The following is a 13,156-nucleotide window of genomic DNA, read 5'->3' as shown; positions in this document are numbered from 1 at the left end:
GTTTATTTGTTTTTTTATTCTTTTCAAATATTCACCCAGGAGACTGCCTTAGGACACATATACTTCCGGCCTCCACTCCAGTGGTTAGTTCCTCTTGACATCTGGCCTCCTGTAGATCCCCACCTCCTTGCTCTTCAGCTGTCCAATGACCTCCCTGTGGCACTGGGACCTATGACTGTGCTGCTGCTGCTGAGCCTCACTTGGATCCCTGTTGTTTGCCTCGTGCGTTCATGGCAGCACCTTAGCCTCCTGGAATTTTCCCTCCCTTTCTATTAGTCCTCCTCAGAAGACATCGAAGTGTGCTAAGGCGAGGCATCTGAAGGAGTATCTTACGTGTGCCAGCATCCTTCTTAGCTGAGGCTCTGAACAGCCTTCTTGAGCCTTGCTCTGGCTAAGGATCAGGAAGACCCTTTGGGAACACAATCAGATAGTTCCAAATACTGGTGAGTTGTCTAATCTTTCTCCATGGCTTGATCTGGCTCAAAAGGCAGGATACTCCTCTGGGAGCTAGTGGATTATGCCTGTTATCCTAGCTACTCAGCAGTCTAAGATTTAAGGATCCCAATTCAAAGCCAGCCTGGGTAGAAAAGTCCATGAGACTCTTTGGGGTTTTTTTTGTTTTGTTTTGTTTTGTTTTTTATCCTGGGGCTTGAACTCAGGGCCTAGGTGCTGTCCCTGATCTTCTTTGTACTCAAGGCTAGTGCTTTTCCACTTGAGCCACAGTGACACAGTTTATTGAAGAGTCTCATGGACTTTGCTGCCAGGGCTGGCTTCAAACTGCGATCCTCAGATCTCAGCCTCCTGAGTATCTGGGATGACAGGTGTGAGCCACCAGTGCCTGGCTCCATGAGATGCTTATCTTCAATTAACCGACAAAAAGCCAGAAGTGGAGGTGTGGCTCAAGTGGTAGAGTGGCAGCCTTGCGTGACGAAGCTGAGTGAAAGCTCAAGGCTCTGATTCAAGCCCCAGTACCCCTCCTCCAAAAATGACAGGAACTCCAATGCTTGCAGGACCAGCAACTATATTTTTTTAATGCTAGAAAAGAGGGACCCTGTATTGCAAGGCCCCTCCAGTAAGAAGGATTGTGGCCAGCAGAGAACACTTGTCTAGTGAGAACAATGGGAAGCCAGTCTCTACGCTAACAGATTGATCCTCAAGTTTTTCAAGAGAACCTAACCAGCATTGAATTTAAATGCTGGCAAAACAAAACACTTAGCAGCCAATCAAAACACATCTGCAGGCCACCTGTGGCTCTCAGCCCGGGCTTGCAAAGCCTCCAGATTTGAAACTCAGGCCTACAGCTCACTCTCCATGTGGTTGGCTGGTTTCCTTCCTTGGCTTTAATTTCCCCCTTTTTGAGCCAGTGGTCTCAGTGGCCCACCCATACCTCTGGCAGTCATGTTGGCTCCCCACTGGTAATCACCATGTATTCTTGGCTCCCAGCATTGTGACCAAGATTGTTGACATCTACTATCCAGACAAGGCAGTGAGCAGGAACTCAGCCCCAGCCTGAGATTGGAAAGACATTCCAGTAGGGTTTTTTTTCTAAGCCACATGAACCCAGGTGAGGTATCCATTCCTGGCTATTGTCCCCGTCCCCCTAAGGTACCTTCCCCAGGGCAGCTGTCCATTGGACTTCAGTCCTGTTCACTCCCTCTCATCCTGGGGTTACCCTGCACAATTGTGCTAGCCCCCTCTTTTACCTTACAAGATCATCTTCACCTGCTCAGCCCAACATGGCATCAACAGCAACTAGGTAAACCAGTGCCAGATCTGGGGAAACCCAATGAAGTCAGAAAAGGAGGGGGCCTAGCATGAGCACTTGAAACTGTGTGCTGACTGAATTGGCTGGTGGGGAGGGGCGGTTAGTAATTGGGTGTCTAATATTTCCACATCTACTGCCAAAGGCCAGACAGACCTGCTAGCCTCATTCCCTTTAATGACAGGTACCAGATTGAATCAAGGGTATCCGGAAAACAAGGGCCAAGAGTAGTGCAGGTAGGAGATTTTAGGTTCAGGAAGCATGAAGAGGAATCTTGGGGACAGTGGACTGTGTTGGATGCAAGCACTCAGTAATTCTGGATTCCAGGAGGGTAGCTCTTAGAATGACTTGAGCTGGTGGATGTAGTTTAGGGTACTGTGGATTCCCTATGAGATGAAGCTTATGGACTTGGAGTCGGCTAATTTTCTTTGTGCTGGTACTGGGGCTTGAAATGAAAGCTTGTTGCTTGGCTTTTTCTGCACAAGGTTGCCACACCTCCACTTCTGCTTTTCGCTGGCTAATTGGAGATAAGAGTCTCAGGGATTTCTCTGCCCAGTTCCCTTGGACTAGAGATCCTCAGATCTTAACCTCCTGAGTAGCTAGAATTACAGTTATGAGCCACCAGCACCTGGCAAAATAAAATGTTTGTCTGAGTTTCTTGTAGGTTGGTGGCCTTTTGTTTGGGTGTTTGAGTGGTTTATGTTTCAAATCGGACTGGTCTCAGATAGTCTGGCTTTTCTAAGTGGGTAGGACTTGAATGGACTACATCCACAAGCAGCAGAAACTTCAGATGGGCCAGAATGGTGGGTTGGTCCATGGGTCCCAGATCCCAGCCTTCTTAGTTCCTCACCATCCCCTGCAGCACCTGACCAGCTCCACCCATGCTTTCCTGAGCAAGTGAAACGGGACTCCAGAGATAATTCAGGAATGTAACCAGAACCAGGGCGCTGCTCTGAGGCTGCCTGCACCCCTAGATGTTGGAGCACCCCTAGATGTTGGAGCCCAGAGCCCTGGCCGGCCGGCCAGACCCCACAAACTGCACTCACAGCCCCAGGGCAAGTGTTTGAAGTAATTTTATTGGAAAACTGGAGGTGGCAGGGCGGGGCGCAGGGGAGGTGGAGCGGGAGGGCGGGCCTAGATGGAGATGCTGTTTTCGATCAACACCGGGTCCAGGTAGTAGTAGGGGATGGGCAGGCACTTGTTGCGCTGGCGGATGTTGTGCGAGATCTCGGCCAGGCGCTGGCGGAAGGCCTCCATGCTCCTCCGCGGGCCTTCCTCCACGAAGTGGATGTCCGGGAAGTGGCCCAGCGGCCGCTGCGGGGGGCACAGAACCTCACGCTGGGACCCAGCCCCCGGAGCTCCCGCCCAAGCCCAAGCCGCAAGGCCAATTACCTCTGCCCTCCACCAGCTCCCTCCCCCTCTATCCTCCTCCCCTGACCCCGCACCCTGTCATCAGGCTCCCGACTGAGGGTCCAGAGAACCAAGAGCACGATGCACGTGGTCTTCACGTCCGGCAACGTGTCCATGTAGCTCTGAAAAGTGGTCAGCCCCTTGGCCTGCATCGGCGGGTTGCGCATGGATGATGGGAAATTGGGCATCCAAGAGGTGAACTCCAGCTGGAAATGGAGTAGGAGATCTCAGCCACCTGGCTCAGGTGTTGGGGCTGCGTTTGGGACTACAGTTGGGGTTAGGAGGCTGGGCCCAGGATTTTTGTTGTTGTTGTTGTTTTTGTCGGTCGAGGGGCTTGAACTCTGGGCCTGGGCCTGGACACTGTCCCTCGGCTCTTCAGCTCAAGGCTAGCGCTCTACCGCTTGGGCCACGGCGCCACTTCTGGCTTTTTCTGCTTATGTGGTGCTGAGAAATCGAACCCAGGGCCTCATGCATGCGAGGCAAACACTCTACCACTGAGTCACCTTCCCAGACCCTGGGCCAAGGATTTTTAAACTGAAACGGAGATGGAAGCTCAGACTTGGTTGACACAAGTTGGGGCTGAGGCTGGGTTTGACTTTGGGACTGAGGCTAAGTTTCCCAGATCTGGGTTCTGGGGCTGGGGCTGGCCCTGGAGAGCACCAAGTACCTGGCCTGTGTTGACCGCTGCGTGCCTGGCAGAGCAGGTGTACATGACCATGGTGACATATTTAATCAACTCAGGTACTGTTCGCAGGCAGGTGGGAAAGCCTGAAAGGCAGGAAAAGAACAGGCACAGTGTCATTCCGTACCCTGGCCTGGCTGCCCAGCAGAGGGCGCCTCCAATCCCAGCTTGACTTGCCAACACTCCAACGTGCACCAGGCACAATCCCATCTCCCAGGACTGAATCTTGGCATTTCCAGCTTCCAGCTATCTCTGGATTTGTCTGCTACACCTGTCAGACCTGTCACCTCCCTCCTGGACATCACCACAGCACCACAGACTGTGTTCTAGCCACCAGTATAGCCTGATCCTCTACCCTATGAGCTCATCTCCTTGCTAGCCCCTCCATGGCCTCTCTGGCATTCTGGGAAATTCCAAACTGCCCCAGTTCTGGCACAGTAGACCTAACCACTAGCTGAAAGCAGCTCTCCCCACCCCAGGCCACATAAGCCTCAAGGGGAGCACCTTCAGCTGTCTCACTCCCTTTTACCCCTGCAAGAACTACTTAGCATCCTATAGCTTCTCATTGCTGAGAGTGTGCCCAAGTAGCATGGCCTCAAAGCACCTTCCTCCCCTCTCCAAGAGACTGCCACTCTGCCCAGCTCCTCAGCCTCCAGCGCACTGTGGTCTCCTGCTGCAGCTCAGACCCCATTTTTCAGTCCACAAGGCGTGTTGCTAGCATGAGGCACTGAGACCCCTTGAGGTCGCTGCGGAATCTACCGCCAGCACCTGCACTCAGACTCTCAGTGGTCAGCCACATTGTCTTTCCAAGTCTCTCTAAGCTGCCCTGGCTCCAGGGGAAAGGGCAGGAAGAACCCTGTGAAGATCTGAGGGGAGAGCTAGGCACTAGTGAATCACACCTGTAATCCTCACTATTCAGAAAGGTGAGATCTGAGGATCATGGTTTGAAGCCAGCCCCAGCAGAAAAAGCCATGAAGCTCTTCTAGCAAAAAGTTGCAAGTGGAGCTGTACCTCAAATGGTAGAGTGCCAGTCTTGAAGAATTAAAAAAAAAAAGAAAGAAGAAAAGAAAAGTAGTTTGCCAGTCACAAGAGGAGCTATGGCTCAAAGTGGTAGAGCACTAGCCTTGAACAAAAAGTCTCAGGGAGCCAAGCATCGGTGGCTCACACCTGTAATCCTAGCTACTCAGCAGGCTGAGATCTAAGGATCACAGTTCAAAACCAGCCGAGGCAGGAAAGTCCATGAGACTCTTATCTCCAATGAACCACCAGAAAATCAGAAGTGGTGCTATGTGGCTCAACATTGATAGAGCACTAACCTTGAGCAAAAAAAAAGCTTAGGAACAGTGCACAGGCCCTAACTTTAAGCCCCACAACCAACACCCCACACACACACCAAAAAAAAGGCTCAGGGATAGCACCCAGACCCTGAATGCGAGGCATACAACTGAAAAAAAAGCCAAGTGGGGGAGTTCAAGCCCCCAAGATACACACACACACAGATCAGAGGGCAGTACTTTAGCTTCCCATAAGAATATAGTCTCAGGCCCAGTGGAATAGTCATAGTGGACTTACCTGGGACCACCCCTTAACCCCAAGCCCCACTGGGCTCTCACATCCATACCTGAGCTTTCGCGCCCTAGGAGACACTCCTTGAATATCTCCTGTACCCAGCACTGCAATTCCGAGTCACCTTCCACAGCTGCGTCATTCGGGTAATAATAGGTGATGATCTCTGTCACATACCTGAGCAGGGGACAAGGGCCTCAGGTTGGAGCCTCCCTTCCCCTTTGCAACTATGCTTCTCCCACACCCCCCAGATCACTCTGACTTTGGCTGGCCCCAGAATCACCCCAGCTGTGATAGACAAAGACCCAATAGGGTGGAGGTGGAGAGGGTTCCAGGCAAGGTGAGGAGCCACTCAGAGCTGTGTCCAGTGAGGGTCAGGGAAGATCCCCAAGCAACTCAGAATCCCAGAATGGTTCTGAGCAACAGAGCTGAGCTTGGGATCCAAAGAAAGGACCCATGGGGAAACAGGTATGTGATGAACAGAGAGACCTTGAGCCTATCCCCATGGCCAAATCCTAACAGCTAAGCCCAGGTCCTCCAAAGATCTCAACATCCCCTCCAACATATCCCCTGCTAGTGCCATGCACTGCCGTTCCCACCTCACCTTTCCATTGCGTACCACACCGCTAAGCTGTCATCACGGTAATAATATCCGGGCAGGTCTTCAACCCCACGCTTCACAAAGTCATTGGGGATGAAGAGGCTGTCATAAGTGAGCTCTGACAGAGCCCGCACCATCACCTCAGCAAAGCCCTCCAGGCCCAGGGACATGGCCTGTGAAGGAGAAGGCCAAGCTTGGAGCAGGATGAATGTCTTTGCAAGGCCTGCCATCCAAGGGTGGCACCCAACTTTGCCCTCTAATCCTCTATGAGGGCACCTTCTGACCCCACTCCCAGCCCCTCCCACATCCAGGAGCCCTCACAGCCCAGACCAGCATACCAACCCCTGCTTCTGCCTCCTAGACAAAGCACCCACTCTCGCCAATCCCCTCCCTTCAAATCACCTCCCCAGGAACCATAGGCAAATAAAGGTCTTGCTTTTAGTCTAACTAGGAAAGCAAAAGGAAACTAAGAGTCTAGCTTGTCAGGGCTGCGGGGGCAGAAGCCTTACCCTGGCAGAGAGCCCCCCTTCATTGAGGAGGAGGGCCCGCCCAATGCTGTTGATCTGCACGGTATATCGGGTGTGGGGAATGAGGAGCTGGACAGGAAGGCAATAAAGATCATGAGAGAAGGCTGAGGCTGTTTCCCAACAGCCTTAGCACCCCCATGTCTGCAACATCAGACTCTCTTGTCTCTCCAGAGCCCCCAGATTATCCCAGAGCTTGGTGGATTCTCTCTGCCTGCTGAGCAGGCTGAGCAGATTTCCAGGGCTCCCTTCCCCAAAGCCCATACCTTGTATAGGGGGTGGCACATGGGTAGTTGCCTCAACAGGGCTAGGCAGAAGGCTTCCCCAATGAGGTGACTCTCCAGCAAGTGTGCAATGGCCTCATGGCTGTAGAATTCTGCATAGCGCACCCACGTCTTGGCCAGCAGCCAGTCCCACTCAGAGTCACTGGGCAGGAAGATAGGGCAATCAGGCCCAGGGGTCTGGCTGAGCTACAGGTGGGGAAAGAGGGAGAGTTGGTGAGAGCAGAGAACATACAAAAGCCCCCACTGCAGGGAGAAGGTAGAAGGGAGTTCCAAAACTACATCATCTCCACTCCAGCCCCCTGACGCATATCCTTCCCACATTGGCCCTTGCTTTGCTCTCTGCTTGAAGTACCTTTCTTCTGTCCTTGTCACTACCAGGAAATTCTCACTCTTTATTTGAGAAGCAGCTCACAAGATGAGCACCAGTGGCTCACACCTGTCATCCTAGCTAATTAGGAGGCTGAAATCTGAGGATCACAGTTTCAAGCCAGACTGAGCAGGAATTAGAGTCTTATTTCCAATTAAGCACCAGAAAGAAAGAAATGGAGTTGTGGCTTAAGGGATAGAAAGCTGGCCTTGAGCAAAAAAGCCAAAGGACAGTACTCAGGCCCTGAGTTCAAGCCCCAGCAGAAGAAGGGGAGGGGGGGAGAGGACGAGGAGGAGGAGGAAGAGGAGGAGGAGGAGGAGGAGGGAAAGGAAGAAGAAGAAAATGAAAGAGAAAGAGGAGAAGGAGGAAGATGAGGAAGAGGAAGAAGAGGAGGAGGAGGAGGAGGAGGAGAAAACCACCACCACTATGGCCACCTTTAGGTATATAGGTTGGGCAAGGGTGCCCAGTCCCTGGGTAAAGGAGTCATCATTAAAATCTAGCCTAGGGGGCTGGGAAGGTGGCTCAGTGGTAGAGCACTTGCCTTGCATGCATGAGGCCCTGGGTTCCATTCCTCAGCACCACATAAGCAAAAAGAAAAAAGCTCAAGTGGTAGAGCACTAGCTTTGAGCTGAAGAGCTGAGGGACAGTGCCAAGGCCCAGAGTTCAGGCCCCATGACCAGACCCAAAAAAATAAAAATAAAATCTAGCCTATACAGTTTCACTAATGTGCTATGAGCATCAGGACCAGGCTGGTACCCTAGAGGGATGCCCTTCTCCAATTTGCATATGATCCTGTGGGGAATCTCTGAAAAGGAAACACTTCAGTTTTCCTCTTAACCACTAGACATCAGCTGGAGAGCAACTACTTCTGACTAGCTCTGTATTCCATCAGAAGCTCTTGGTCAGTTGGTGTTCTACAGTGTGATACATGCCCCCAGCCCTTTTTGTTGTTTATTTTTAGAATTGGAGTCTTGTGGATTTTTTTTGCCAGAGGCTGGCCTCAAACTCCATCATCTAAATCTCAGTCTCCTAAAGAGGTAAGATTACAGGTGTAAACCACTGGTACCTGGCCAGAGGATGGGGGAATGAATAAAAGAGACAAGCTTAGGCCACAAAGTATATCCCCATCTGGTCATGTCTGAGCATATGCTCACAGCGTGCACACTCAATACTCAGGGGCTGTCGGACACGGGTGGCTCACATCTGTAATACTAGTGACTCAGGAGGCTGAGACTTGAAGATCATGATTTGAAGCCAATCAGAGCAGGAACGTCTACAAGACCCCTATCTCCAACTAACCACCAAAAAGCCAGAAGTGCAGGTGTGGCTCAAGTGGCAAAGCACCAGCCTTGAGCAAAATAAGCCAAGCAAAAATACAAGACCCAGTACCAGCACACACACACACACACACACACACACACACAGATCAAGATGTGCATATGTGTGTGTATGCACTCTCAGACACACACAGGCACACATGCCCGCACAGGAACATTTGTGCACACAGGCTCCACACTTGCAAATTGCTCACATAGCCCATGCCTTGCCCTGAATACCTGGATAGCAATGGGCATCATGTTGCCTTCGGGGCCAAAGTGCAGCAGGCAGAGGGGGGCACAATGATGTTGCTTGTGACCATTGAGCTCCACAGTGGGAATGCCCTCCAAGATGCGGTAGTCTGCCAGGTAAATGTTCCCCTTCTGGAAGAAAGCCATGATGGGAAGGCAGGTAGGCCCCAACATGACCTTCACCTTGGGTGCAGAGCGCACCGGATCCAAGGCTCAATGGGTGGACAGGGATGGAGAGTATAGGGAGGAATATGGGCAAGGTAGGACTTAAAGTGGTTCCTGAAGATTGTGGGGAGGCTGGCTGGGGCCTCCACAGGGAAGGACCTCACCTCCATCTCTGCTTGTAGGCATGTTCCCTCTCCCAGAAATGGAGCCACCATGTCATCTGTGACAGGGAATTTGTCTGGGATCTGTGTGCAGCGCCGGATTAGGCCTGGATTGATGCCATTGAGGTACTGATAGCCAAAAAAAGTATCTTCTGCCCAATGCTCATACACGTATTCTAGGGAGAGGGGGAAGGATGTGTGTTATACTGTGACCCAGCTCCCCTCAGAGATGGGGAGGTATGGGACAGAGGATGAGAGCAGCAAAAAGACTCAGGAGGAAAAATGGAGCCCCCGACTTGGCCTTGAGGGGCCCAGGATGATGTTTGCCAAGAAGCTTCCAAAGAGGGGTACCCACCTGAGTCTCAAACACTCCCTCATTGCCCCCTCTCACATCCCACTGACCCCACAGGAAGTCCCACCTGGAACCTCAGGTTCTGTTTGGGATGCCCCACCCCCATACCAGAGATGACTGTCTTGGTGGCAGGAAAAATGTTCTTAATGTCCTTTAGTCTCTTCCATGATCGCTTCCTGTCCACCAGGCCACGGACTTTGAATGCCAGTGCCCTAGGAGATAAGGTACAAGTCAAGATGGTCAGAGGATGCCTGGAGTTCTAGGATAGGGGGCAGGGCTACCATGCACTGCAGTCTCTGAATCTCAGGGTCTTGTGTTTCAAGGTCTCTGATTGTCAAGTGGCAGATTTTCTACTCTGTCTAGCTCCTATGTCTTTCCTGGCCTGTTTGTTGGTTGTTCCAGGACTGGAGCTTGAACTCAGGGCCTAGGCACTGTCATTTAGCCTTTTCCGGCTCAAGGCTAATGTTCTACCACTTGAGCCACAGATCCACCTCCAGCTTTTTGGTAGTTCATTGGAGATAAGCATGTCATGGACTTTCTTGCCGGAGCTGGCTTTTGAACCATGATCTTCAGATCTCAGGATCCTGAGTAGCTAGGATTACAGGTATGAGCCACCTGCACCCGGCATGGCCATTCTAATCCCTGGGGTTTCCCTGAAGGGGAGCAGAGAGGATAAGATGGGGGAAAGTCTCCACAGGAGCCATCACTCTCCCCTCACTCATGCACACTCACATGGGCCCCAGGCGGGAGAAGAAGGAGGCTGTCTTGATGAAGGAGTAACGGAGATTTGAATTCAGGAACTTGGTGGCTTTGATGTTAATGAGAATCGGGAATCCAGGAATATAACCATTCCATCTGTGGCAGAAGCACAGAGCTAGGACCTGGCATCTGGGGCCCAGGAGGTCAGGGAAGGGGCAAGAACCCAGATGTCAGCCACAGAGGGGCCCAGTCCAACTTCCTGTTCTTACTCTGGCCGGTTGGGGTTGCGGCACCTCCGGACAGGGGGATGGTAACTGGGAATGTGCACGTAGTTGGGCAGGCCGGGAACAAAGACCCTCCAGCTGCAAAAAGAAGCTGAGTTGGGGGAGAGCTGTGATGACAAAGCACCACTGTGGGGCACAGCAATCCAGAGCCATCACTGTCCCCCAACCTCCTGGGACCACCCCCCCCCACACAGGCTCCCAGACCCTGCTGCCCTCACTGGTAGAAGTCCTGCTTGGCTCTGATCTCCTCTTGTCTGTGTTGCAGGAGAATGGGGAGTGTATCGTCTGCTGCTGTCTTTCCTGTAGGGAGACCAAGGAGGAAGCTCAAAGGCCAGCCCCCACCTCCACCCTCCCCTGCCTGCTGCCCACTTCAGAGACCCAGGAGTCCAGCTTCTGCTGAGAGAGGCCCTGTCCCCTGCCAAAATCTCAGGACGAAGGATTATGAGGCCACTGCCTGCCTCCCTTCACAGCCCTGCTCTACCTCTGCTTCTGGAGATCCCTTGAAATATGAATAACAGACAGTTCGGGAAAGTATATTAGGTATCAGGTACTTTGTAAACATTGTGCTTAAATTCATCATTTAAGTCACACAAGAACCACCTTTTGCCAGGAACTGATGGTTCATACCTGTAATCCTAGCTACTCAGGAAACTGAGATGTGAGATCCTGGTTCAAAGCCAGCCTAATAAGAAAAGTCTATGAGACTCATTATCTCCAATTAACCAGCAAAAGTTGGAGGGAGAGATGTAGATCAGGTGGTACAGCACCAGCCTGGAGTGAAAAAGCCAAGCAAGAGTATGAGACACTGAGTTCAAACAGTACCAGCACATACACATGCACAAAAACAAAACAAAAAAGAAAGAAAAAGACAAGCCAGGTACAGGTAGCTCATTCCTGTAATCCTAACTACTCAGGAGGCTGAGATCTGAGAATTGTAGCTCAAAGCCAGCCCAAGCAAGAAAGTCTGCGAAACTTTTATCTCCAATTAATCACCAAAAAGCCAGAAGAGGTGCTGTGACTCAAGTGGTAGAGAGCTAGCCTTGAGCACAAAAGCTCTAGGACAGTGCCCAGGCCCTGAGATCAAGCCCCAGAACCAGCACCAAAAAAGGATTTTAAAAAGAAAGAAAGAAAATAAGGGAAGAAAGAAAGAACAATCTCACAAAACAGGTGACTATTATTATAGACCTACAACCCCTTTCTGCAATCTAAATCATAAAAGAGTATGGAAATCAAGTTTGTTTGCTTTATAGAAAATTCATTGAGGGGCTGGGAAGGTGGCTCAGTGGTAGAGCACTTGCCTTGCATGCATGAGGCCCTGGGTTCGATTCCTCAGCACCACATGAGCAAAAAGAAAAAAGCCGGAAGTGGCGCTGTAGCTCAAGTGGTAGAGCGCTCGCCTTGAGCTGAAGAGCTGAGGGACAGTGCCCAGGCCCTGAGTTCAGGCCCCACGACCGGACCCAAAAAAAAAAAAAAAGAAAAGAAAAAGAAAATTCATTGGTTAGTATAAAGCTGCTCCAAATTTACCCAAGGATATGCAGTCTTTATTTAACTTATCTGGTATAATTGTTCATAGTTTTTATGGGAAATATCAGTGTATTTGATCAATGGTCTGATGTGTGGTGGTAGAAAATATACTCTCTCTATCTCCCTCTCTCTCCCTCTCTCTCTCACTAAGCATCCTTAATCTCCAGAACCAAAATGTTATAAACCTTGAAACAAGTGTGTGGTGTGTGTGTGTGTGTGTGTCCTGAGACTTGAACTCAGGGCCTAGACCTTTCTCCCTCACCTGGATTTTTCACTCAAAGCTGGTGCTCTACCACTTGAGTACTGCCATTTCTGGCTTTTTGCTAGTTAACTGGAGATGAGTCTCAGATTTGTCTGCCTGGGCTGGCTTCAAACAGTGATCCTCAATCTCAGCCTACTGAATAGCTAGGATTATAGATGTGAGCCACCAGTAGCTACAATCTGGAACTTTTTGAGTGTCCACATGATGCCACACGTGGAAAATTCCACACTTGACCACATGTGATGTATCAGTCAGAATGCAAGTATGCCAGAAATATTAAAATTGCTTTGGACAATATACACAAAGTGTATATAAAATATAAATGGATTTCATGCTAAGACTTGAGCCACTTTTTCAAGATATCTCACCTACAGCATGTAGGTAGAGACAGGAGGGAAAAACTTGGAGAGGGCAAGAGGAAGGGTGAAATTGTCCAAAAAGAAATATACTCATCACCTGACTTGTGTAACTGTAACCCCTCTGTCCATCACCTTACCATAACAATAAAAAGACAATACTAAAGAAAATCTAAAATCCCAAGTATTTTTGGTTCCAAACGTTTCATATAAGAGATACTAAACTGATAGATAAAGATATATCTATATATCTACATATTATATACAAATATACATAAACACATATGTATGTGTATATATATATGCATCTTCTGTAAAAAAAAAATCTCAGTATCAGAATACCCTACGCCCCAACACTCTCAAGCTAAAGAACTAAACTGCCATAACCATCTTACAAAGTGTCAGTGAGCTATATGTAGGAAAAATTAGCCATGTTGAAATTGACCCAAGGCAGGCTGATTTAGACCCTCTCCATCCTACTCAGTAACAACCAGGATAGCTGGGAAGCCTTTTTGAAATTCCTTTTAGGCTTTATGTAGGTCCTGGTGTGTGTGTGTGTGTGTGTGTGTGTGTGTGTGTGTGTGTGTGT

The 13,156-nt window shown here is 50.2% G+C and overlaps 1 protein-coding gene across 1 annotated transcript in view; it reads right to left on the bottom strand.

Annotated features, from left to right (window-relative positions):
- Positions 1-2,822: 2,822 nt before the first annotated feature.
- Alox12b (arachidonate 12-lipoxygenase, 12R type) overlaps positions 2,823-13,156 on the bottom strand; it is a 16,325-nt gene continuing 5,991 nt past the window's right edge. Inside the window, exons 3-15 of the mRNA XM_013013178.1 lie at positions 10,644-10,725; positions 10,411-10,503; positions 10,175-10,297; positions 9,551-9,654; positions 9,094-9,266; positions 8,753-8,896; positions 6,812-7,015; positions 6,531-6,617; positions 6,025-6,194; positions 5,476-5,597; positions 3,840-3,940; positions 3,208-3,378; positions 2,823-3,076 (exon numbers count right to left, since the gene is read on the bottom strand). Coding sequence (XP_012868632.1) covers positions 2,897-3,076; positions 3,208-3,378; positions 3,840-3,940; positions 5,476-5,597; positions 6,025-6,194; positions 6,531-6,617; positions 6,812-7,015; positions 8,753-8,896; positions 9,094-9,266; positions 9,551-9,654; positions 10,175-10,297; positions 10,411-10,503; positions 10,644-10,725 — 1,754 coding nt within the window. The 3' untranslated portion in view covers positions 2,823-2,896. The remainder of the gene's footprint in view (positions 3,077-3,207; positions 3,379-3,839; positions 3,941-5,475; positions 5,598-6,024; positions 6,195-6,530; positions 6,618-6,811; positions 7,016-8,752; positions 8,897-9,093; positions 9,267-9,550; positions 9,655-10,174; positions 10,298-10,410; positions 10,504-10,643; positions 10,726-13,156) is intronic.

The sequence above is a fragment of the Dipodomys ordii genome, unplaced genomic scaffold (genome assembly GCF_000151885.1).
Source record: "Dipodomys ordii isolate 6190 unplaced genomic scaffold, Dord_2.0 Scaffold19, whole genome shotgun sequence".
Classification (NCBI taxonomy): domain Eukaryota; kingdom Metazoa; phylum Chordata; class Mammalia; order Rodentia; family Heteromyidae; genus Dipodomys; species Dipodomys ordii.
Note: the sequence above shows the minus strand (reverse complement) of the source record. Positions and strands in the feature narration are given on the sequence as shown.